Source organism: Leucoraja erinacea, chromosome 9, assembly GCF_028641065.1.
Source record: "Leucoraja erinacea ecotype New England chromosome 9, Leri_hhj_1, whole genome shotgun sequence".
In the NCBI taxonomy this organism is placed as follows: domain Eukaryota; kingdom Metazoa; phylum Chordata; class Chondrichthyes; order Rajiformes; family Rajidae; genus Leucoraja; species Leucoraja erinaceus.
The window spans coordinates 12644433-12670727 of NC_073385.1; the positions used below are offsets into that span (position 1 = coordinate 12644433).

The 26295-nt window shown below is 41.4% G+C and overlaps 1 protein-coding gene across 1 annotated transcript in view; it reads right to left on the minus strand.

Moving 5' to 3' along the window:
• Window positions 1–1984: 1984 nt before the first annotated feature.
• The window catches only part of lin52 (lin-52 DREAM MuvB core complex component), a 48141-nt gene continuing 23830 nt past the window's right edge, over window positions 1985–26295 (minus strand). The window contains exon 6 of the mRNA XM_055640149.1: window positions 1985–4002. Within this exon, the coding sequence (XP_055496124.1) occupies window positions 3947–4002 (56 nt within the window). The 3' untranslated portion in view covers window positions 1985–3946. The remainder of the gene's footprint in view (window positions 4003–26295) is intronic.

The following is a 26295-nucleotide window of genomic DNA, read 5'->3' on the forward strand; positions in this document are numbered from 1 at the left end:
GTGACTCAGGAAAGGTGGAGCCCACAATGGTCCATTGATGGCTGTGGAAAAGGTGATGATGAAGGAATACAAACAGTGAAATCAGCAAGAGGACTAGGGTGGGGGAGGGATGGAGGGAAAGGGAATGCATGGGTTACTTGAATTTAGAGAAATCAATAATCAGGTTGTGAGCTGCCCAAGTGAAATATGAGTTGCTGTTCCTCCAATTTGCGTGTGGCTTCACTCTGACAATGGAGGAGGCCCAGGACAGAAAGGTCAGTGTGGGAATGGGAAGCGGAGTTAAAATGTTTGGCGATTGGGAAATCGCGTAGGCCATGGTGGACTTAGGTAGCACCTAAGAATTCAGGTTGATGACCTTTCATGGGAACTGTGAAAAATTAGAAATTAATGAAGTGAGCCCATCCTGGCCATCAATTTGCAGAAGCCAATTGACTTGCCAACCTGCATGTCTTTGGAATGTGGGAGGAGACCGGAGCACCCGGAGAAAAGCCACGCAGAGAATGTATAATCTCCACACGGACATCACCAGAGGTCAGGATCGAATCAAGGTCTCTGGTGCTGTGAGGCAGCAGCTCTATCGCTGCGCAACTGCGCCGCCCCTTTGATAGTTGAAGCAAATGAACTTTTCCTGCAATTTACAGCATAAACATGGAGTAATCTGAATGAAAAGTGACGGAAAGGAAACCCAGTTAAAATAGTTCAGTACAAAACACACATTGCAGCAATTTTAGATTGCATCTACAACCAAGATCAATCAATGCTTTGCTCCCGGATAGTTCTTTTATAACACCCTCACTCATTTTGAATTACTCAAGGAAGATACTCAGATACATTCTCCTCCCTTCCCCCCTGATGCTCACATGTCCACATGGGCATTGTAAGAAAAAACAAAGTACTGGAGGAACTCAGCGGGTCAGGCAGTATTTGTGGAGGAAAATGGACAGTTTTGCCTTGGAACCCTTCTCCAGACTTCTGCCGAGTCTGAAGGAAATAACCTGCTCCTCAACACCTTAAAGACAAAGGAAGTAATAATAGACTTCAGGAAGAACAAAACGGACATGGTACCATTGACTATCAGAGGGGACTGTGTAGAGAGGGTGGCGGATTTCCGCTTTCTGGGAATCCATATTGAGGAGGACCTGACGTGGAGCGTGAACACCACTGCGCTGCTGAAAAAGGTCCAGCAGAGACTGCACTTCCTGAGGGTGCTCAGGAAGAATAACATCACTCAGAGACTGCTGCTGTCCTTTTATCGGTGCTCCATTGAGAGCATACTAACATACTGTGTATGCGTGTGGTACACCAGCTGCACAGCGGCTCAGAGGAAAGCGCTCCAGAGGGCCATTGACAACGCCCAGAGGATTGTCGGCTGCCCTCTCCTTACCTTGGAGGACTTACACAGTTCCCGCTGCACCAAAAAATCCCAGAATATCATAAAGGACATTTCCCACCCCGGACACTCCCTGTTTGAACTGTTGCCGTCAGGCAGACGGTACAGATCTACAAGGACAAGGACAAATAGACTAAAAAACAGTTTTTACCCCACTGCTATAAAAGCACTAAATGTAGCCGCCAAGGAACGCAGGGGCGATACAGACTAAGGGACTGTGGTAACTGTGGAATCGACAGAAGGATGGAGGGTTGGGTGTGTATGCGTGCTTTGTCCGTGATATTTATTTAGTTGTTTATCTTTAATATTTTACCGTGTATGTATCGTTAGCTTTTAGAAATGTTTGAATGCTGCACTGACTGGCTGACATTTTAAATTTTGTTGTACATGGTTCATGTTACAATGACAATAAAGAAACTATTCTATTCTATTCTAAGGTTCCCAACCTAAAACGCCACCAGTTCATTCCTACTATAGATGCTGCCTGGCCTGCTGAGTTTCTCCGGCACTTTTATTTATTTTTTGCTCAAGATTCCAGCATCCGCAATCTCGTGTGGAGATTGTCAAGACACTTATTCAAAACTACAAGCGCGGTAGACTTTCAATTGAGAGTTTATTTCTAAGGGCTGCAATCAAATGATCAAGCGATGATTTATTTAAAAAGTAATTCACATTTATTAATTCAAAAATATAATGTGGCGTATAGGTAGTAGACTAATTTGTGCACAACGCTGCTCAAGGAAATAAGCCCTGTTTCACACTTCTAACAAAAAAGTAATCCAAGTCTAAAGCATAGAACATCCAGGGTCCAGCTACATGTAGACAGGTAAAGACCCTTCAATCAAAGCGGTGAAGGGAGGACTCATAGGTTCATATGATCAAAACAAAGGATCTAATCCTTTTTTTAAGTAAACAAGAAAGACAGAATTTGTTTGGGATGTTTCCACACAAAGTCAGAGGTTAAGTTATGTACTCCAGTCTGGTCCTAAGATGTCATCCCAACCTTCATTCCTAAACATTAGACTCAGTAAGACTACAATTAAATTCTTAAAGGATCATATTCACGTTATCAGAAACCCGCAATTGGTAAGAGTTAATCTGTCTGGGCTGAACAAAATCATGTGGAACAATATTACTCATTTGGATGAGAACATTAAGGATTCCTGCTCTCCCCCTATTGGACATCCATTTCAGATGTCACCTTTCCTAGATGTGTAAAGTTGTCATAAAGTATAACTATTGTTTATCTTCCTCAAATATAAAAGTTTGGATCAAAGTTCAGTTTAAAATATTTATTTTCTTAATACAAACCTGCCCCTAAAATTCAACAGATACCTATAACCACTTGAATTTTTTATCTGTAGCTCAATCACTGATCATTAGACTGAGAGACCCTCCTGGAAGAAGGGACAGTAAATTAAATAGATGTTTTTCGTCCTAAAGTTACCCAGATAATAATTGAGTGTGACTATGTTTACTTGAAGAATAAAATCCAGTGAAAAGGTGAAAGTTATACCCCAATAAAAATCAATTATTTAATCAGACTTTCCTAGCTTGCCGCTACTGCTGCACTCTTCCAAACCTTTTCATATTATCTTCCTCTGGATTAATAAGGACCAGAGACAATTTCCATTGCTTTATGTAACTGTGCGTGTTATTTGACATAGGACAAAATGTCAAAGGAGTTTTATCCTCTTTTGCAAAGTTTTTCTTTGTGTGACAGCCCAATCTTTTATAACGTTGCGTTGGGAAACGTAGCTTAATGTAAACATGGTGACTTTTTGGGCGCTTCATGCTAAACCTTCCTGTTTTTATACCCTTAAGAGTATGAGTTTCAGTATTGAGTCATCCCAACTAAGCATTTGTACACCCTCTCACAACATATGGACAAAACCTACTGCCAGGCAGTAAAACAGTAAAACTTGAGATCATTTCTCAAAACACAAAATAAATGTATAATGCTTGACTGAAGTCACCTCAAGACTGTTACATCTTTTGAAACATGCTCCACTCTCATTAATCTGCATGATGTTCAGAGGTGAGAATTGTGGATAGGCGTTTAATTGCATAACTAGGCACGTTTTTTTTTCTTTGTAAGTGTTTCCCCCACCGGAAATAATGCTATTTATTTTGTAAAGATGGGTATGTGCTATTAAGAACCACATGTCTTTAACTAAAGTGCTATCATTCTGCGTTATCTCAACTGCAACACCAGGATTCATTTCACTGCTGCTACAGGGGAACAGCAGACCGTACACGGAAAATATATCTAGATTAGTTACGACACAATATAATAACATCGCTATTGGACATGCACGTGATAAACCAAATTCTGTCCCTTCTACAACAATTGCGATCTCTGTTTGCAATTAAAAACAATTTGCCTTATAGGCTAAAAGATGTGTTCTTCACAAAAATACGATCTTCTGTTGCGCTATTATATAGGCAGCGTGAATGGATGCCACTTGAAGGCATCCACAGATCTCCAGCAGACGGTGATCGTCTCTGAATAAGTGCTGAGTCTTCTTGCAAAAGCCAGTGGTTGCAACGATGCAGCTACTTCTTGGGCCGTTCCAAAATGTTTAAGAACTTTCCTCTGGTCATTTCTCGTGCTGGAAAACAAAAAGTTTGTAAGAACATGAGAACATATGGAATGGTTTAAAGTCTTTAGACTTCACTTTTAAGACTTCAGCGACACAGTGGCGCAGTAGTAGAGTTGCTGCCTTACAGCAACAGAGACCTGACTGTACGGAGTTTGTACGTTCTCCCTGTGACCTGCGTGGGTCTTCTACGGGTGCTCCGGTTTCCTCCCACACTCCAAAGACATGCAGGTTTGGAGGTTAATTGGCTTCAGTAAATTGTCCCTCATGTGAAGGGTAGAACTAGTGTGCGGGTGATCATTGGTCCGTGGGCCGAAAGGCCTGTTTCTACGGCGTATCTCTAAACTAAACTGTCTGTTATCCACGAAAGGAACATAGTTGTTTAGTAGTTATGGTGGGGTATTAAAGAAGGCAACACCTTTGGAGAAAATTTGTGGGTGACGTTTTAGGGCGGCATCTAATTGCTATTTTACCAGCCACTTAATGCTATGGAGTATCCTTTCCAACTTTAATATCAATATCTCTCTTAGTCCCTGTATTTTACTTCTTATTCAATAACATATAACACAAAAGCCAAATGATAAAGCAAAAACAACAAAAAATAGAGTCGAGACAGTATTAGTGTTTTTACCAACCATTGGAATGCCTACAAATGGGAGTAATCCATGCAAAGGTTGAAATGATGTTTCATTCTGTAACGAGTCTATAACTCGTTATCACATAGCCCACAGCTAACAATGGCCTGCTTCCTGTATCATCGTGACTTTTCTTTCCATATCTTGCATTCCACATCTCTCTATACCACCGTCTATATCTCTAGTTTCCCTTTCCTCTGACTCTCAGTCTGAAGAAGGGTCTCGACCCAATAGGTCACCTATTCCAGAGATGCTGTCTGACCTGCTGAGTTACTCCAGATTTGTATGCCTTTCTTCATTTCACAACACTGACATATCTCACTTTCATACGCGAGAGAATTAATCAAGTGTGTCAACTGTGAGGGAAAATGTTAATTTAACTAATTAGACATAGTAAAAGTAGTGATTTTATTGTGGCCTTAATATTTTGCAAGTTTTGGCTTTAATTCAGGTCCCCGTATGAGCGTTTGAAACGAGGGGTTATTGACAGGCAGTTTCCCACTCCCCAGCATGAAGAGGAAAAGGTCAGCTTGTTTTCCAATCAGCTGTCAAGTGTTAGTCAATAAGCAGACTCTTTCCACTGGCACCTGTCAGCAAACATGCAGGGCACAATGTTGTACCTGTCAATAGCTGACAACATCAATTGCATTGGCGTGGAGTTTCCTCAGTGTGCAGAGCGGTTACAGTGGCTCTCTCAGACACTCATACTCACAGCACGCTGACATCTTCAAGGCAAACACGTTACACGAGTTGCAAGTACATGGGGGCAAAACATAAGGTGAAAACAATCTGGGAAGAAGAAACTGAGTGAGCTAACTTTCAAGTTGACCCAAAGAGAGCGCCAGAGTAACTCAGCAGGTCAAGCAGCATCCCTGGAGAACATGGATAGGTGACGTTTCGGGTTGAGACCCTTCTTCTCATGATCATGTCATGCTCATACTCTTGTCCTTTTGTGTGTTAACCAGTATTCGCAGATCTTTGTTTCCACATTTTAACTTTCAAGGTGATGTCCTTTCATCAGAATGGCACAGTGGCGCAGCGGTAGAGCGCCAACCAGCGATCACCCCATACGCTATCACAATCCTACATACCAGGGACGATTTACAATTTTACCGAAGCCAATTAACTTACAAACTTGTACGTCTTTGGAGTCTGGGAGGAAACCAAAGCACCCGGAGAAAACCCCCGCGGTCACATGGGGAACGTGCAAACTCCGTGCAGACAGCATCCATAGTCAGGATCGAACCCGGGTCGCTGGCGCTGTAAGATAGCAACTCTACCACAGCGCCACCCCTAACAGCGCTATTCTAATCGATTCATGTGGTATTGTACAGTGTGGCAACTGCATTGGTTACTGTGAGTTAGTGGAACTTGCATTTGATAAAAACCTTGGACTTTTGCCAGCATCAATAATTCAGACAGTAGCGGGAACTTTCCTGGGGAGCTCTCCTGATTGGAGCTGCAACTTTGACAGAAACTACAGATAAATGAATGAATTCAGTTTCTACTGACCTTCCAATGATATTACAACACCTGATTGGAACCCCTGAACCTCAGACAGTCAAGGTTTGTTATGCAGAACTGAAGGGAGCGCATGTTTACTGTGAGTGGTGCTGTCAAACATCAAGCTCCGTAAAGGATGACTCAATAGATGTTGGGAAAAGATCCAACGGCAAGTGACATGACTCTTGCTCGCTACGCTTCTCTTCAACAGTGCAGTTGCAGTTTCAACGCATTATGGTTTTGTTTTGTATGCGATTATATAAAATAAATCAAACTCTAATCTCTCCACTTGCCGAGATGAGTGAAGATCCGACAACGTTCAAGATCAACACCATCTGGGACAAAATATTTGATTGGCACTCTCTCAGCCACCATAGAGACTTACTCAAAACATAAAGTGCTAGAGGAAGTCAGTGGGTTAGCCAGCACCTTGGAAAGGAATGGACAGGTGCCATTTTAGGTCGGGACCCAAGACAGAGTCCGAAGAAGAGTCCCAACCCAATACTGCACCTGCCCATTCTCGTCACAGATACTGTCTGACCCACTGAGTTCCTCCAGCACTGCGTTTTGCTCAAGATTCCAGCATCTGCAGTTCCTGGAGTGCACTATCTAGATGCAATAAATTACCAAGGCTTTTCTGTAAGCACCTCCCAAATCTATGATCTCTACCACGTGGAAAGGAAGAAGGACCTGATGCATGGGAGCATCTGAAGCAGTGTCGCGTACTGGTTATCTTTAACGTTACACACAAGCCGTTCGGATGGCTATGGTTTGGGACCACCACCACCTTTTCAGTAGGCTGCAAGACGTGGCCACCGTGTACTACTCTTACTCCCAGTGGAGTCATGTAGTGTCAAGCCAAATTATATTCAAAACAGAATGGGACTCCTCGAAGGAAGAAGTCTTACTTCTATTCAGAACCATGCCAGATTTACACAAAGCATGTTTAGTGAGTGTTTACAGAGGAATCCTGGGCTCCATGTCCATAGCTCGCTGAATGTGGCAACACAAGTAGGTGGAGTGGTAAAGAAGGCGTATGGCACGCTTGCCTTCATTGGTTGGGGCATTGAGCATAAGATTCTGCAAGTCATGTTGTAGATTTCTAAAAGTTTGGTTAAGCCACTTCTAAAGTACTGTGTACAGTTCTGGTCATCCCATTACAAGAAGGATATATATGGAGCCTTTGGAGATGATGTAAAAGAGGTATAAAAGGATGCTACCTGGATTAGAGGATATTAACTATAAGGAAACATCAGACAAATGTGGATTGTTTTCAATGGGGCATCAGAAGCTGAGGGGAGACCTGATAGAAATTTATAAAATTATGAAACGATACGATAAAACTTTATTCATCCCCGGAGGGATACAGTCACAACACACAAGATGCACAAAAACTTGAAATTAAAAGTGAAAACAAAAAGAAAAAAGACAAGTAACTGTTGGCAGACAAAGACAGACTTATCCCTCACAGCGGTTCCCCCAAGCCAGGCCCCCATTGTTCTTCACGGAGGTCCCACCACGCTGGGTCCCCATTGTTTTCCCCTCCCCCCTCACGCACGAAAGGCTTAGATAAGGTCAACAGTCAGAATCTTTATCCCAGGGTGGAAATGTCAAATATTAGAATCATAACTTTAATGTCAAAGGGGATAAAAGGTTGTTTTGAAAACTTTACGGGATGGCTCAACAATAACCTTAAGACTCATTTAAATTTAAAGACTCAACAATAACCTTCACAGAGAAATGGAATAGATGCGAAAGGAGAATGAAGATCAATGACACAGTAGAAAACAGGCGATATTAAATGACAAAATGGATAATGGTACAAAGCAAAAAGAATTGCAAAGAAATATGCAAAGAAACGAAAGATGGATCTGGAGAACCTATGAACAAAGACAGAAAAATCATTATCTGAACTGTTGGAATTCAATATTGAATCCAGAAAAATATCTACAAACTAAACTGAAAATGCAAGAAACACTCGCGCATATTTGCGGAGAGAGAAATAGATTTAATGTTTCAGTTCATCGAAAACAGAAATAACTACATTGACAACATATTTTAAGATGAGGATAAGACTACTGTAATTGCACCTTGATCTGTTGTTATTATTCTGCAACTTTTACTGTATATGTGGAATAAAAACAGAAAATGCTGTTAACACTCAGCAGATTAGGTCACAACCATGGTCATAAGGTCATGTGATAGGACCAGAATTAGGCCATTCAGCCCATCGTCTAAACTGCCATTCAATCGTGGCCGATCTATCTCTCCCTCCCAACCCCATTCTCCTGCCTTCTCCCCATAACCCCTGACACCCGCACTAAACGAGAATCAATCCATCTCTGCCATAAAAGTATCTATCAACTTGGCTTCCACAGCCTTCTGCGGCAAAGAATTCCAGATTCACCACGCACTGACATTCCACCCTCTCTGAAATGTTCATGATTCCACGGTTCTCTTCCCTACACAAAAGAGAAACGGTTATTGTTTTAAGTCGAAGATCCCTCTCTGTTTTACTTCAGATTTTCAGCATCTGCAATATTACGATTTTCTTCTACTTGAGATATGCAGCTTGACTTTGCTACCCTTGGTCAATAGAGGCATTATACTGAGGCTGATGGATGACGACCTATGAAGATATTAGCATTCCACAGAATTATACTGATTAAACTCGAGAAGAGAAAGGGAATAGGGATTCAATGATATAAATTAATAAAACAGCTCAGTCGGTAGTTTGAAATGTACTGACCATATACACCCAAAGTCAGCGTTAACATTACATAATAACATTGTTAACTAGCAGCATTTCCTCTTTTTTTTAAATTTTGCAGCTATATTTTGCTTGAAGATAACTATGACCAATGTTAAATTGTTTTTGTTAGAAAGAAAAATAGGATTAAGTCAAGTGCAACCCAAATTGATTATCATTTGAATCCAGAGATTAAGTTGCAGCCTTGAACTAACAGTTTGGTATTTGATTTTAATAACACATATGACCTAATTTTGTGTATGAGTTTTATGATTCCATTTTTGAGTTAGGTCCAGTACATTTATTTTCTCGTGCAAATTATTTACCTTGATACTACAGTATTACAAAGAAAGCATGAAATATCTTCTTGCATCAACAAAAGGGTATTGGCTATTTCACCTTCAATGGAGTACCAGGAATATATGTCAATGTATTGTCATGTAATTGGGACATGTTGGCCTGTGTGAACAAGTAGGGCCAAAAGGGCCTGTTTCCACGCTATAAAAGACTCATGCCTCTATGACATTGTATTAGAAGAGGTTGCAATACCCCACTGTCAAGCAGAGGTGTTGGGTGTTGAGGACATTGAGCAGTGAATACTAAAGCCACAAACAGATGGTATGGGGAGGGGTGAGGGTGGCCGAGGGAGAGAGCGGCAGTGAAGCACAGAGGGGGGAGGGGGCAAAGACAGGGACCGGAGGTAGTGGGGGGTTGTGGGCGTGGGTGGAGTGAGAGGGAGCTGTTCTGAGGGAGTGAGGGGTTATGAGGGAGGGTGTAAGGGTAGGGGGGGGGCTGAGAGAATGGGAGGGGGTTGAAAGAACGGGGGGGGGAGGGGGGGGGGGGGGTAGGGAGGGGGGGGGGGGGGGGGAGGAGAAGACATATTTTCTAATGTTTCCAATACCATATTTGCCAACTATAAACTTTAAAACCAGGCAATTTATACAAGTTTGAAAACACAAACGTGACTGGCAATCCATCAATGAATTTACCAATTAATAACTGAAACTTTCATTCAAATTCCAAGCAAGTTTTTTTTCCCGCTCAAATGCTTATGCATTTTGCAGCAATTTCTGAGTTTGTTATGCATATATTGAAATTATGCCTGTTAAATCAAAGATTTATTATCTGATATTGTCAGCTATCCATGGTTTTCGACATATTCTGCTTACTCTAAGCTAACATTTGCAAATTAAAAATGCTATTTACCTGGGTTTTCCAGCAGCTATTTTTTTGTCTTACTTCAAAATGAAGCCATCTGGAGGCAGCTTTGAAAAGCCAAAGAAATTAGGACTAGGGAGCATACTAAGAAAAAAGGTACTTAATTATGACTCAGTTGAGAGGAGTTAAATTGACTAATAGCAATCCAAAAAGCATTATGAATACATCACCTTGGGGTGTCCATCACTACGTTAAACATGATGCTAATTGGAAATGGGCTGATTAATAACCCTCTGTCCTGTCTATTCAAATAACACTTAACAAAATAATCAGTGGTGGCTGGCCACCAATTTCCCTAGAAGGAATTAAGCCATCAGAACCAACTGATAGGAAACAAATGAAAATGACCTGTAATTACTAAGCTGATGAAGTAATTATCATATTACAGAAAATTATTTTTGATGAAAGTCTTACAAAACTGAGGCTCACTCTCTGAGCCCAGACCTTCTGCATTTCAGACTTTCATTTGTAATTCAGGGACAACATTTCATTTCATTCTGAGATCGCGTTTAGAATATTGTGTTCAGTTCTGGGCACCATGTTATAGGAAAGATATTGTCAAGCTTGAAAGGGTTCAGAAAAGATTTACGAGGATGTTGCCAGGACTAGAGGGTGTGAGCTATAGGGAGAGGTTGAGTAGGCTGGGTCTCTATTCCATGGAGCACAAGAGGATGAGGGGAGATCCTGTAGAAGTATGCAAAATCATGAGAGGAATAGATCGGGTAGATGCACAGGGTCTTTTACCCAGAGTAGGGGAATCGAGGACCAGAGGACCTAGGTTCAAGGTGAGGGGAAAAGATTTAATAGGAATCTGAGAGGTCACTTTTTCACCTTTTTGGCGGGTGTATGGAACAAGCTGCCAGATGAGGTAGCTGAGGCTGGGACTATCTCATCATTTAAGAAACAGTTAGACAGGTACATGGATAGGACAGGTTTGGAGGGTTATGGACCAAGCGCAGGCAAGTGGGACTAGGGTAGCTGGGACATTGTTGGTCAGTGTCGGTGAGTTGAGGATAAAGGCCCGTTTCCACACTGCATCACTCTATGAGTCTTTGACTCTAAATCTGGTACCCGCAGAGACTCTAGAGGCATTTGCTAAATGTTGCACTATAATTAAAAATGCAACTTATTCAAGAAATCTCTCCCTGATTTTTGTTTGAAATTTAAACAAATTAGGGATGTACGAGAGGGTTCAGCGGGTTAAAACAACCAAGTGCATAAGAAGAGTAATGTGGACTTGATGCTCGTTTTTTCCCTTACCATGCCTTAGGCAATCTTTTTGTAGCGCAGGATTGATTTTATGGGTGTATTGAATTTTTTTTAAAGAAAAACAACTTACACTTAATAGCATTATCCACGTGAGAAACATCCAAATGAGCTTCATAGGATTTGAGAGAACACAAAGGAGGAGACAGATGGAAAGAAGGATTTTACAGAGAGTCTTAAAGGGAAAGGTATCCAGAGACATGGCAACTGAATGTGTAGGAAGGAACTGCAAATCCTGGTTTAAACTGAAGATAGACACAAAAAGATGGAGGAATTCGGCAGGTCAGAAAAAGAATAGGTGACGTTTCGGGTCGAGACACTTCTCCAGCTCGATTCACCGACAATAGTTGGGAAGAAAGGGGAACGTGGGAGATCAAAGTTGAAAAGGGAAAACTCAGGGATGGGAAAAGGTCACAGAGGAAAGACAGAGTGAGGTTGTTAGATGGTTTTGGATTTCAGGCGTGGAGTCTGGAATTGATTCAGTGAGGTTGGGCGCTTTAATAGCAGATGTACAACAGCATCAAAACTCGATGCTTTGTGTACAAGGAGCTGAACTTGTCCCGACATACCGTTTTTCATTTCAGAACCAGTCTTAAATTGTGGGCATAAAGATGATTGACTTTTTCATAACACTGTATGGCTGAGAATCTACAGCTTTGTGCTGGAAATTAATTCTCCACTGCCCAAGCAAAAACAGATTCTACATGTTAAAAGTATTTCTCTTCAAAGGAATTATATAAAAGGCGCAGCCCAGAATCTAGTCATGTTACTGATCTACTCAGAACTGATGGATGTACTCAACTTCTCCCATTCCATTGACTCATTTCAACTTTTCAATATTTCTACTATTCTCACATATTAAGTTTCCTTTAAAATGGCTTTTTTTTTAAGATTTTAAATCAGTAGTACATCATTCTTATTGGGAAAAGCAATAGACCACATGACTAACACCACATCTGCCACTCTTAAAGCCTGCTGTATGAAAGTGAAAGGCCTGGATAGAGTAGATGCAGAGAGGATGTTTCCACTCGTCAGAAAGTCTAGGACCAGAGGTCGTAGCCTCAGAATTAAAGAACGTTCCTTTAGAAAGGAGATGAAGAGGAATTAGAGGCTGGTGAATCTGTGGAATTCATTGCCACAGAAGGCTGCGGAGGCCAAGTTAATGGATATTTGTAAAGGCAGAGATAGATAGATTCTTGATTAGTACGAGTGTCAGGGGTTATGGGTAGAAGGCAGGAGAATGGAGTTGAGGGGGAGAGTTAGATCAGCCATGATTGAATGGCGGAGTAGATTTGATGGGCCAAATGGACTAATTCTGCTCCTATCACTTATGAACTTAACATTCATTCCCTCCACCAACACTACCACGGTTGCACCATCTACAAAATGCTCTGCTTGCTATATGTCTGAGTCCTCCTAGAACATCTCCTGAACTTGTGATCACTATCACCAAGGACAAGGACAGGAGGCGAATAGGAGTACCATCACATGCAGATAAGTGTCATAGAATCATACAGCATGGAAGCAGGCAGAACCAAGTTGCCCCATCTACACTAGTCCCACTTGCCCACATTAGGCCCATATACCTCTAAACATTTCCTATCTATTTACCTGTCCAAATGTCTTTTAAATGTTGTTATAGTACCTGCCTCAACTATCTCCTCTGGCAGCTCGTTCCATATACCCACCACCTACTGTGTGAATAAGTTGCACCTCAGATTCCTATTAAATCTTTCCCCTCTCACCTTAAACCTGTGTCCTCTGCTTCTCAATTCCCCTATTCTGTGTAAAAGTCTCTGTGCATCTACTCTATCTATTCCTTTCATGATCTTATACACCTTTACGTGATCACCCCTCATCCACTCTACACTCCAAGGATTAAAGTCCAAGCCTGTCCAACCTCTCCCTATAGCTCAGGCCCTCAAGACCTGGCTGCAGATTCCTGTCTAAATCATGCACCATCCTCATTTCATCATTGCTGGGTTTAAATGCTGGAATCCTCTATCTTCAATGACTGCAGTGGTTCAAAGAAGATAGTTCACACCTTCTCCTCTGGGGTAATTAGAGATGGGCAATAAATGCTGCCATTGCCAATGATGCCTATGGTCTATGGAATAAACCGCCTGGACAGGACTAATCAATGTCATTCAATGCTTTCTAATGCATCCGATAGAAAATATAAACATAACAAGAAGTATACAGATTTCACATCCTGCAATGTACAGACACTAAAAATTATGACATTCCACCCCACCCACCCCACCCCCTCTCAGGCAAGAGGAGAAAATTGATTACAATTTTGTATCCATCTTCTGGCAGATACAGAGGAAGGAATAGCTCATTCCCAAGAGATGCATTTACAAATAGCCCGTTTGTATCAAGCCAGTTTGCATTTGCAATTTAAGCTGCATGTCATTTTTTTTCGTAACCTCGTATAAAAATAAAATGATTTTGAACCAGGACCATTCAGAAGTATAATTGCATGCAGCTCTAATTTTATTTCCCAGAGACCTGAAGGGTTAACTCTATCCATATTATAATTCATTTAAAGGCCATTTAATATTAGTATGGCAACTAGTTAGCCAAAGCTGGCAGTATCAAAGATCACAGGTGTCACTAGGCTTTTGCATGCTTTTTAAACTCCGTGACCAATTATTTTATCTCCATAAAATCAATGCTGGGAATCACAAAATCACATTTGTCAGCCTCTATTTTGTGTCTGGAAAACCACCATGCATCACATTCAGTTTCTTGAATAAGGAATCTATGACAGAGCCAGAAAATGAGACAAAACGCCAAAATGTGATTTAAACTGCTTCCTGATTACAATTATATAGATGCTACGCACTAACAACAGTTTAAAGCTAAAATGGGCTTTCTACGTTAGATTATACAATATTAGTTTTGCCCGTACAATTTCAGATCCATGCACTGACATATACGACTTAGACCAAGCTTTTGGTGCATACACGAGCTCACTTTGATGCATAATAGACTATAAAGAAACAATCACGGCAAAATCACATTCTCAATCTCAGACGCACCACCAAAATGAAGTGCCATTGGGGAGAGAGTATAAAATGACATTCAAGCAGGTATGTGGCCCTTGTGGCCAAGGGGATCAGAGGGTATGGAGAGAAGGCAGGTACGGGATACTGAGTTGGATGATCAGCCATGATCATATTAAATGGCGGTGCAGGCTCGAAGGGCCGAATGGCCTACTCCTGCACCTAATTTCTATGTTTCTATGTTTCTATGTTTAACCAAATAACTTGCAAGAAGGTTTTATTTTAGTTTAGTTTAGAGATAGAGTGGAAAAAGGCCCTTCAGCCAACCGACCAGCAATCGCTCACACACTAATTCTATCCTACACACTAAGGACAATTTACAGAAGCCAACTAACCTACAAACCTGCATGTCTTTGGAGTGTGGGGGGAAACCGGAGCACCCTAAGAAAACCCACGCGGTCATATAAATCCTGTACAGACAGCACCAGAGGCTACCAGGTAAAAAGGTCCCCGTTTTCTCTCTTCCATCTTTCTTAAATAGTGTAGTTCTATTTGATAACTTCTAATCCACAGAAACGGTCCCAGGATAGATGAAGATGACAACATTTCCTACTGCAGGAAGAGAGAACAATTCACCACAGACTGGGTCTAGAAATGTATTTTTATTAGTTTAGTTTATTATGTCGTGTGTACCAAGATACTGTGAAAAGCTTGTTCTGCATGCTGAACAGTCAAATCATACTGTACATTAGTACAATAGATCATTTTCTGGAACAGCACTTGCCACGTTCTGGCACCATCTTACAACTTCCAAGTCTCTGAAAAATCGGATCTTGGCTTCAGGAGAGTGTCGGTTTTTTATCTTCTCACTTTAAGACCTGATGTCCTGGTACATTGGATCGATGATGTAGGGGTCCGTCTGACCCAGTGTGGTGCCGTCTGCTCCATCCACTACCACTCCGTGCACGATCCATCATTCACCCGGCTGGTGTAGGGCCTTCCATGTCTGCCTCCGCCGACACCACCACCACCACCCCCGACCACAACCACGCTTTCCTCCATTATTACCATGCGCCAAGGCCACCATGCCCCGTTTCACAAGCTGACCATTTGACGAGCTGAGAACTTTAGGGCACTTTCTGAGGGAGCAGGAGGTGAGTTCATGAGCCATTCACAGCAGCCAACTTTCCCCTCCACCACCGCCGTCTAAATAAAACACCTTACAATTTAGATCAGCCATGATCACTTTGAATGGCGGTGCTGGCTCGATGGGCCGAATGGCCTACTCCTGCACCTATTGTCTATTATCTATTGACATCATTCCCACTGGGATTTGGGAAACAAGGTTCTAAAAAAAGCCTTTTAAGACAAGGAAGGGGCTGATGTTGTTGAACAATGGAGAGGTATTGGACTGTTGAAGAAATGGTTGCTCTTGATTGATGCATACCACCAGTCAGAGAGAGAAATCTGACCTTGTGCCAGCTGGCCAAACCAGGCAATAGAGAGGCAGGAAGGTTCAGTATTAGCAAGAGGCAGATATTGCCAATGATAGAGAAGGGAGGAAGAATTAGTTCCACTTTATTGAAGGTGTTGAATTTGAGGACATGATTCTTAACTTTCAACTGGTCGATTTCAATAATTCGAGGAGTTGCTGTTGTTTCTAATGGGAAACAAATGGCTAATTTCAACCCAATTTGAAGGAAAAGCGCTAGATAAATCATAAATGTGACTCCTTGCTGGGGCACAGCAGGCACCATTTCTCCTGAAAATGGGAGGATTAATGCGATGCTCCACGATATGTGTGGCACCAATGGAAATTCGCATACAATCAATTAACCATTTTAATCAACAGAAAATTAAACAGCTACTAAGCCCCTTGTCATCAGGCCAGCTGTTATTTTACAACATACAGACAGCTCATCCGATCATTAGAAGGAATGATGCTAACATTGGATTTAATAATAAACACCCAAATGTACTTAATCTGTGCAAATTGGAGGCTTGATGTGTATAACATCAACAAGATGCTGAAACAGCATTTAAGCACCCATCTAATGACAGTTAAATAAACCCAAATACTCCAATTGTTCTCCTCAATTAATAGAATATTCAGCTCCTAATGGAAATCTAATGGTTAAGGCTTAATAGTTTAAAATATTGATGTTTGTTTTTTTATTCATTGTCAAAAAATAAATGACCACTTTCGTCAGGTTGCTTCTTTTGTAAGGTGTCCTTGAGACTCTTGAAAGGCGCCCATAAATAAAATGTGTTATTATTATCATTGCTGAACCTTTTTGTGATTTAACGAATAACCCTAAACCTGAATCAGATCCAAAATGCACTGCCTTGAGTGTATTAGCGTGATGCACAAAGAAATAAGGCTCATAAACCTGGGCTCATTCACAATGTTGGAATCTCCAAGGGAAATATAGAAAGGGAGACATGTGCTTCTGCTTGTGGTGAAACCATTTCTCCACACTTTTATGAATGCTGGCTACACAATAGCAGTGCAAGGGGGAAAGTTAATCAGCTTAATCATATTTCAATTAATTCATATTTTGGAGTTCTACCATGAAGTGGTATTGTGGCATCAATCCTGCTGTATTAGTACAGAGTGCTCAAGGAGAAACAAGGTGGAACTTCAACACCCCTCTGTACAATCACACTTTTCCCAGTGAGCATTTGATCCCAATTGATGAGAATTTGCAGACCAGTCTCCTGCAAGGGAAAACTTCCCACCCAGGTACTCCTACTAGATTCACTGTCCTCCTAATTAATTTTACTGTTTGTATACCTCGTTGTCACCTTCCCCTCAGCCAACAATGAGCCGTTGTACATTTCCTTGATCATTGTCTGCTTTGATCTGTCCTTTTCTCACCTCACATGCTCTTTATACCCTTTATATCATTAGTTTCCTATCTCCCCGACCCTCAGTCTGAAGAAGGGTCTCGAGACAAAACGTCACCCATTCCTTCTCTCCAGAGATGCTGCCTGTCCCGCTGAGTTACTCCAGCATTTTGTGTCTTTCTTTCATACATTACCACCAGTTCACTTTCACACTTCTAATGCCTGAGAAAAAATACTGGGAACAAATGCAAGTGTTAAATAATTAAAATGACAACAGCAATAACAATAATGTGACAGTAATGAATGTTCCCGGACAGTCTTTGCTACACATACTTCACGCAATAAAGCTTCATAAATCAAAGCATGACCTACATTTCTTAACATTTCTTTTTTGGTTTGAGGACGATTTTTGGTTGTTATTGTAATTTGACTAAATTCCATTATTTGTTATGTTGATTATTTGTGTAAACCCAAAATGTTGGTTTCCTATCTGGTGTAAAATTACATTGGAAGTCACCACTTTAAGCCAGAGAGAGCTGCCATCACATTGTAACACCTTGACTGATGTGCTATTCCCTTCACACGCTCAATCCAACATGTTGCTGAATAAAGTAGCTATAAGCAATTTCAATGGACCAAAGTAAGATTATTGCATTATGGCATCATTTGGAGAAATAATTTCTATGTAGGACATTAAAATATGGTAGTTTATCAAAAATGTTAGAAAAAATGTATCACACGGATTAAATTATATAGTTTCACTTTTGAATTGGATCAGGTATATATTTTTTAATTCTTCGTTTCGAGTTGAGTTGGCATTCACCGTGGTCAGGTTGGATCTGGGGCTAGGTCTGATTTTATTGTTATTGTTTGACAATCCTCTCCATGAAACCATTCAAGTTTGGGACAGTCCGTCCTTGACAAACTGTAATGGGGTAGAATGAATGAGAAATTTAAATGTAGAAACAAGAAACTGCAAGTTTACACAAAAGGACACAATGTGCTGGAGTAACTCGGCGGGTCAGGTAGCATCTCTGGAGAACATGGATAGGGTCTTGACCCGAGACGTCACCTATTCCTTCTCTCCAGAGATGCTGTCTGGCCTGCTGAGTTACTCTAGCTTCTTGTGTCTATCTATGGATAGGTGACTTTTCGGGTCAGGATCTTTCTTCAGCCTAATTGTGGGGAGGGGCGAGTGGAAGAAAGCTGAGGGAGAGGAGAGGCACGACAGAACGTGGGAGGTAATAGGTGGACACAGGTGATGCGGGTGGGGTGGGGTGGGGGGGGGGGGGGGGGGGGGGGGGTTGATTGGCAGATGGGTGGAACAAAGGACAGAGATAAAAGCAGGTGTGAGTTAAATTTTGTCAACAAAATAGAGAGAGTGCAGAGGAGATTTACTAGAATGTTGCATGGGTTTCAACAACTAAGTTACAGAGATAGGTTGAATAAGTTAGGTCTTTATTCTCTGGAGCGCAGAAGGTTAAGGGGGGACTTGATAGAGGTCTTTAAAATGATGAGAGGGATGGACAGAGTTGATGTGGACAAGCTTTTTCCTTTGAGAATAGGGAAGATTCAAACAAGAGGACATGACTTCAGAATTAAGGGACAGAAGTTTAGGGGTAATATGAGGGGGAACTTCTTTACGCAGAGAGTGGTAGCAGTGTGGAATGAGCTCCCAGTGGAAGTGGTGGAGGCAGGTTCATTGGTATCATTTAAAAATAAATTGGATAGGCATATGGATGAGAAGGGAATGGAGGGTTATGGTATGAGTGCAGGCAGGTGGGACTAAGGGGAAAAAAATTTGTTCGGCACGGACTTGTAGGGCCGAGATGGCCTGTTTCCGTGCTGTAATTGTTATATGGTTATATGGTATGGTTAAATGCTTGGTTTAAAGAGCATGGTAAGAGGATGGGTTTCAATTCATGGGACAGCGGCAGCAGATTGGGGAAAAGAGAAATCTATTCTTTCAGATGGGCTCCACCTAAAGCAGCAAGGGTCATTTCCTAATGGATTTTGTAACTATAACTATAGACTGGGGTTTTAAAGCGAGATAGGGAAGTTCAAATGAAGGAAAGGAACCAATCACCACCTCCACACAAGTGTGGCAACGTATTCTTACTCTTAACTCCATCTCATTCAGTTATTCCGTTATTGTACTTAAGTATTATATTTGTACTGCATCTGATTGCACTACAATCTGTGCATCATTCTGCAGTTTTGTATTTGTTGTTTCCATCATTACCATGTATACTGATATACTTTTATGCAAACAAGGAATTTCATTGCACACTGGTGTCTATGACAACAGACTCATTTGAATCTGAAAAAAGAAAAGGGTGCAAAGTAAATGTGTAGTTTAGGTAATGATAAGCAGCACATAACTGGAAGGGATAGAAAGTACACAAAGTCAATTTTAACAAAAATTGTAAATGGCTAAATTTACAAAAGTTTTCATAAGAAAATAAAAACTAGTCCAACATTCAAGAACTCCTTCACTGATCTTTCCTTAGTCCCGCTTTCCTGCATTAAACCCATATCTCAATTGCTATAATTGGTAAAAGTTAACCTATGTGAACCTCCACTGCACTGTGGTAGCGCATCCCAAAGATTCATTATCATTTGGCTTCAAATTCTTCTTCTCATCTCTACCATTAAGGATTAAAAATAGGTAGGATATGTGGGAAGTAATTTGAAATGTGGGTTTAAATCGAAGGTAGACGCAAAATGCTGCAGTAACTCAGTGGGACAGGCAGCATCTCTGGAAAGGAATGGGTGGCGTTTCGGGTCGAGACCCTTCTTCACACTGATGTCAGGGGAGCGGGTGGGACAGATAGAATGGTGGGAGAATGGGAAAGGGGGAGAGGATGGGGAGAGACAGGGAAAGCAAGGGCTAATTGAAGTTAGAGAAGTCCATGCTCATACCGTTGTGGTGCAAGCTACCCAAGCAAAATATGAAGTGCTGTTCCTCCAATTTGCACTGGACCTCACTCTGACAATGGAGGAGGCCCACGACAGAAAGGTCAGATTGGAATGGGAGGGGGAGTTAAAGTGCTGAGCAACTGGGAGATTGGGTAGGTTAAGGCGGACTGAGCGGAGGTGTTCAAATCCTTCCACGGCAGCTGGGGAATGTAAATTTAAGTAGTCATAGAAGCATAGTCATACAGCATGGAAACAGGCCTGCGTCAATGTCGTATACAGCTGTAACATGACCTTCCAACTTCCCTACTCAATACTATGACAGATGAAGGCCAAAGTGCTAAAAGCCTTTTTGACCACCCTATCTACATGTGACATCACCTTCAAGGAATTATGTACCTGCACTCCTGGATCCCTCTGCACTACAACATTCCCCAGAGCTTTTCCATTCTCTGTGTAGGTCCTGGCCATGTTAGTCTTCCCCAAATGCAACACTGCAGATTTCTCTGTATTAAATTCTATCAACCATTCCTCAGCCCACCTGCCATATTAAATTCTATCAACCATTCCTCAGCCCACCTGCCCAGCCGATCAAGATCCTGCTGCAATTTTAGACAACCGTCTTCAGTATCTACAATACCACACACTTTTGTGTCATCTGCAAACTAATTAAATAAAAAGCTAGTATGGATAACAATGAACACTAAACCACTGGATTATGACAAAAACCTTTTGAGGTTCACTTTAGGAAGGAAAACGGATATATTTTACCTGATCTGATTCCAGCCCAAACTTCCAATCAGTTCAGGGAAAATAGGGATAAGTTCATAAGTAATAGGAGTAGAATTAGGCCATTCGGCCCATCAAGTCTACTCTGCAATTCAATCATGACTGGGATGGACAATCAACGCTGCCTTTGTCAGTGACATCCACACTTTCTGAGTACGCTGAGTGAAATGGGAGAAAACAGGTCAAAAATGACACACAAAATAACAAACATGCTTTGGTACATTTGTGATGTGGAGAATTTGTCATTATGCACAAAAAATATGAATTAGAATCACAAACTAAATATTGAGTACAGGGCCAGCCTTTCAAATTTTCAACCAGCACAGAACAGGTTAAATTGCATTGCAGAAAAAGGCAGCACCCATTATGTAGGTAAAATGCTATTTTGAGATGTTACAGTGCATAATCTTTACTTAATGGATTTAAAGGCCATTCTATCGGGGCTCATCCCGCTGGGTGTGCAGTGCAGAGGAAAAGACAGCCCCCTCCTCTCCCTTGCCACCTGTATCTGATGTTTGTGTTCAGGATTCAATTACACCATTATTGATACCTCACAAGGATATTTAAAATGCAGACGTGTAGCCTGATTTCCCATGGGCCTGCTCATCTTTATTTCAATGCCAGCGTCCTTAGGTGAATTCCTAAGGCGTCCATATTAATAGGTCTTCAGTCTGGATTCATTCATTAAACACTCTGCAAGGTTTACGATGCTATGATTATTAGCCGGCAAGTCCTTGAATCTCAATTTACTTATGCAAATGCAGGTTTTCTCCTTAAAATGCCTGGAAAAAAATACTACAAACCGGACCAGAAAACTCACAAAGCGTATAGGAACTAAAAGGCTTTCATTTATTTATCCAGCCAACTACCTGCAGCCTGACCCAAGAAATAAACATTCACCATATATTAGCTATGGCTTAGGTTTTATTTGCCACTTGCGTGAGAACATAAACTGCTTTTCGTGTCAGTGTGAACCCAAGCATTCAGAATGGTCTAAAGATGACAATGTTCGATATTTTTGGGAAGCAAGTATTTTCATTGCATAGAGAGTAGTAATTTGATCAAACACATAGGACAAATATACGAGAACAATTGTACACGGTACAAATACTACAACCCGATAGTAATTATGCAGTTCGGGCATTTTACACATAAGCTGCTGAACATCTTAGATCCAGCTATAAGACATAATCTAATCAATGAAGCAGTGTAGGAAGGAACCGGAGATGCTGGTTTATACCGGAGATAGACACAAAATGCTGCAGTCATTCAGCGGGTCAGGCAGCATCTCTGGAGAAAAGGAATAGGTGACGTTTCGGATCGCAACCCTTCTTCAGACACTGAAGGAGGATTCTGACCTGAAAAGTCACCTATTCCTCTTCTCGAGATGCTGCTTGACCGGCTAAGTTACTCCAGCATTTTGTGTCTATCCAATCAAGTTTAGATGACTGCTATAAAATATTGTCAACCTGAGAATGATTCAAGTCAGCATTGAAGCAGCCCACTCAGTTCATTGTAGCTGTGCTGCTGTTACAATGCCACAATGTTAATATAAAGTTAAAGACCCCAACTGAGTTTATAGACCCAAAAGTTGACTCTTTTTTCCCCACACAAATTACTAGAGTGAAGTTCACGCCAATTATTTTAAGCAACGGCAATCTTTTCTTCGCTACCATTGGCTCTTGATGATCTTCTGGCCAATCACATTTAATCCATCGAATATGTAAGAATATTCAACCATGATGGATTTTCATGACACCTGCACAATTACACCCAATTACAGGAAATGACTCAGAAATTATACAATTGTTAATGAAAGTATAAATATTTACAACAAATATTATTCACTGATTTACAGATATGATGGGGCTGATTGGAAAGTGTTGGGCACAGGATGTTATAGACTATAAACAATAGGTGCTGGAGTTGGCCATTCGGCCCTTCAGGCCAGCAATGTGATGATGGCTGATCATCCACAATCAGTACTGTTGGCATTGCTGACAAGGCCAACCTTTAGTGTCCATCTCTAAATCTCCATTTTGCAATGAAATTGGCAGCTTTAAAGCTCACCATTACCACACCAGAAGTGGAACACTTAAGAAGGGTGAACACACATTGACAATCTGAAGCACTTGAGAGCCACTCCAGCAAACACTGAAGTCCCAAATCTTCTGAGGGGATGTCGTCGAGATCATTCCACCTGCACTTGGACATTTTGTTTCTCACAATATTCAATGGCAGAGCACCAACCTCCTGCCGTTCCCTGGGGAATCTGCTGATCAAACCTGTGCTTGATTAAAGATGGTGCCGATTTAACCTTTCCATTCACGTCAATGAAGAGGAATGGTTCCAAAAAAGACGAGTACATTTCTAGTCATTTACTTTTATTTAAAAAAATGAATTGAACAAAAAATAATTCGAAACATATTTAAATGTTTAATTGCTTCCTACTGTTTAATGTGTTAAATTAAAAAAAAACATTTTAATCTAATACAGGTAATATTTGTACGACTGAACGTATTTTTTTGCTTTTTGAATATTTGTGAATACCAGAAACACTGATAGAAACTTGATGTTTTTTGATAGCCTATTAACGAGGTGTGACCCAACTTGAAGGCCTTGCACAAAGCCGAGACATCCCCATCAGAAGCCAGCTTGGGGATCCAGTTGACACTAAAAAGTAATAGCAGATTGTGGACTAACCAGTTCATCATTCACCAAGACAGGCTGGATGGAATAATCCTACGAGTCATATATTGAGAGTAGACTTTTAGACTGTAGAGATACAGCATGGAAACAGGCCCTTCGGTCCACCAAGTCTGCACCGACTAGCAATTGCCCCATACAATAGCACTATCCTACACATTAGGGACTATTTACAATATACAAAAGTCAATTAACCTACAAACCTTTGGAGTGTGGGAGGAAAACAGAGCACTCAGAGAAAATTCACGTGGCCACAGGGAGAACATCCAAACTGTACAGACAGCACCCATAGTCAGGGTCTCTGTTGCCACTGTGCCTCCCCCAGGAACAGGGAGGCTTCTCAATTACTCATTCCTGTTTTGACTAGCTTCTTCCCAACAAGAGACAATAACATAAAGAATGCAAAAGAAGAGTACACTGGACTATCTGATCTGTCTCACATAAGAGTGCGAGACAGGCTGCGATGGTTTAAGGTCATACATCCCCTCACCTACATCAAATTAGCTAGTCCAAGCAGAAATGAGTCATTGAGAAACCTCCCTGTTACAGAAAATTAAAACCTGGCCTTACTGGCAATGCTCTATATACACTGGGTTTCAAAAATATATTTTACTTGCCTCAACTAAAGAAGTCGACCCCTAAATGTGTATTGAAAAATCATGTAACTGGATAGACCACACTGGGCTGCACAAAGAACGCACAACAGAATCTCTTCATTATACAGAACAAAATGAAGTCGGCCAAATGCAATTTCAGCTGTGCGAGCTTTGCCCATCTGGACACAAACTAAAACTCACTAATGGGTAAGCGACCTTGGCTTATCCACGTTGATGATTAATGTAAGATGGAGCTGCTGCTATCCTTTAGAGTCAAAAAGGACAGCTGATCAAAGATAAACTGTTTCACTGTAACTTTGACACAAGGTTCTTTTCACATTGATAAGAGAATGCATATTCTGCGTATGCAACAGAATGCATATAGGGCAGTACGGTGGTGCAGCAGTAGAGTTGCTGCCTTACAGAGCCAGAGAGCCAGGTTCGATCCCGACTGCGGGTGCTGTCTGGAGTTTATATGTTCTCCCCATGCCACAGATCTTTAGTTTCCTCCCACACTCCAAAGACGTACAGGTTTGTAGGTTACTTGGCTTGAGTTTGTATACTTGGTAAAAGTATAAATTGTCCCTAGTGTGTGTTGGCTTGTGTTAATGTGCGGGGATTGATGGTCGGCGTGGACCCAGTGGACTGAAGGGCCTGTTTCCGCACTGTATCTCTAAACTAAGCTATATTGCCCTCTCTTACCCCAGCAACAGAGCACTAGGGACCACTTTTTGCATTACCATGGACTTCTTTTCTAATGTCTTGTTTTTTTTTTTGCTGTTTTTTTCTTTGCAAAGTCTTGGATAATTAATGTTTCATTTTCTTTGTACTTTCCGAGTCTTTGTACCTGTGACACTATTGCGAGATCTTCATTGTACCTGTACCTCAGCATACTTGCGCATATGATAATGAATACTTGACTCAAATTTTTTTTGCTCAACCATGTTTCACGACCGTGCATTGTTTACAGAAAAGTATGTCTTACAGCACCAGAGACCTCAGCACTTTAACTCACCCTCTCATTCCCAATCTGCCCTTTCTGTCCTGTTCCTCCTCCATTGTCAGAGTGAGGCCCAGCGCAAGTTGGAGGAACAGCACCTCATATTTCGCTTGGGCGGCTTACACCCCAGCGGTATGAACATTGAGTGGTTCCCGGGAAAGCCAGTGGTTGACTTGGGAAGGGAAGATCTCAAGAGGGCTGTATTGTTGCGAACTGTGGAACGAGTTAAACGACTAGGGTGGAAGAAAGGAGTAAATGGGACTCGCAAGGTCAAGGGGAAAACATGCAAACTCTATTGAGACTGCACCAGACGTCAGGATTGAACTTGGGTTGTTGCAGCTGTGGAACAGTTACACTGTCTTGCCCCTGTAGTTCTAGCCTGGCAATTGAAGAAGTTACATTCATGACTGAGTCACTAAAAAATAAATTTAAATGGCCAAAGTAGGGGACTTCACTAACATAACAGCACTACATTCCCCCAATCTTGTAATGCTTAGCAGCCTGACAGACATGAGGACAGGCGATTTATTTCTAAAGAGCTTCATTAGGAAGTCAGCAACGCAAATTCGCAAAGAGAAATCAGGGACCTAATGAACCCATTTCAGATCAAACCACACTCATTTCTCCATTAATCCTCTTAGCGATCAGCTTCTTTTTTTAATCTGATTCTCTACAGGAAAATATAAAGGATTTTTTTTAATGTAAGGCAAACTGTTAAATGCTTGTGGGGGAAAGTTAAGCAGAGTAGATAAACCCCCTCACAAACAGAAGATCCTCTTTTGTCATTTAATTTGCATTCTGGATGGCTTAAAGTCATGAAATCTGCTCATTGACCACTGAATTTAGGTGGAGGTCAAACTTTGATGACAAGAGAAAGACAGACCATGCATACAAGGATCTAAGCAACCCCATACAGAAAAAGAAGTCTGGTATTTACCAAGGCATGTTAACATGGTGCAACCTATATGTGTTTGCGTGGGGAAAAAAAGAGCAACTTTTGTTGAAGGAAAGGTCTGTCACAAGTCTCAACCTGTGCTGGTGATTTGCATCACTTCACCATTTGCCTCGCTAA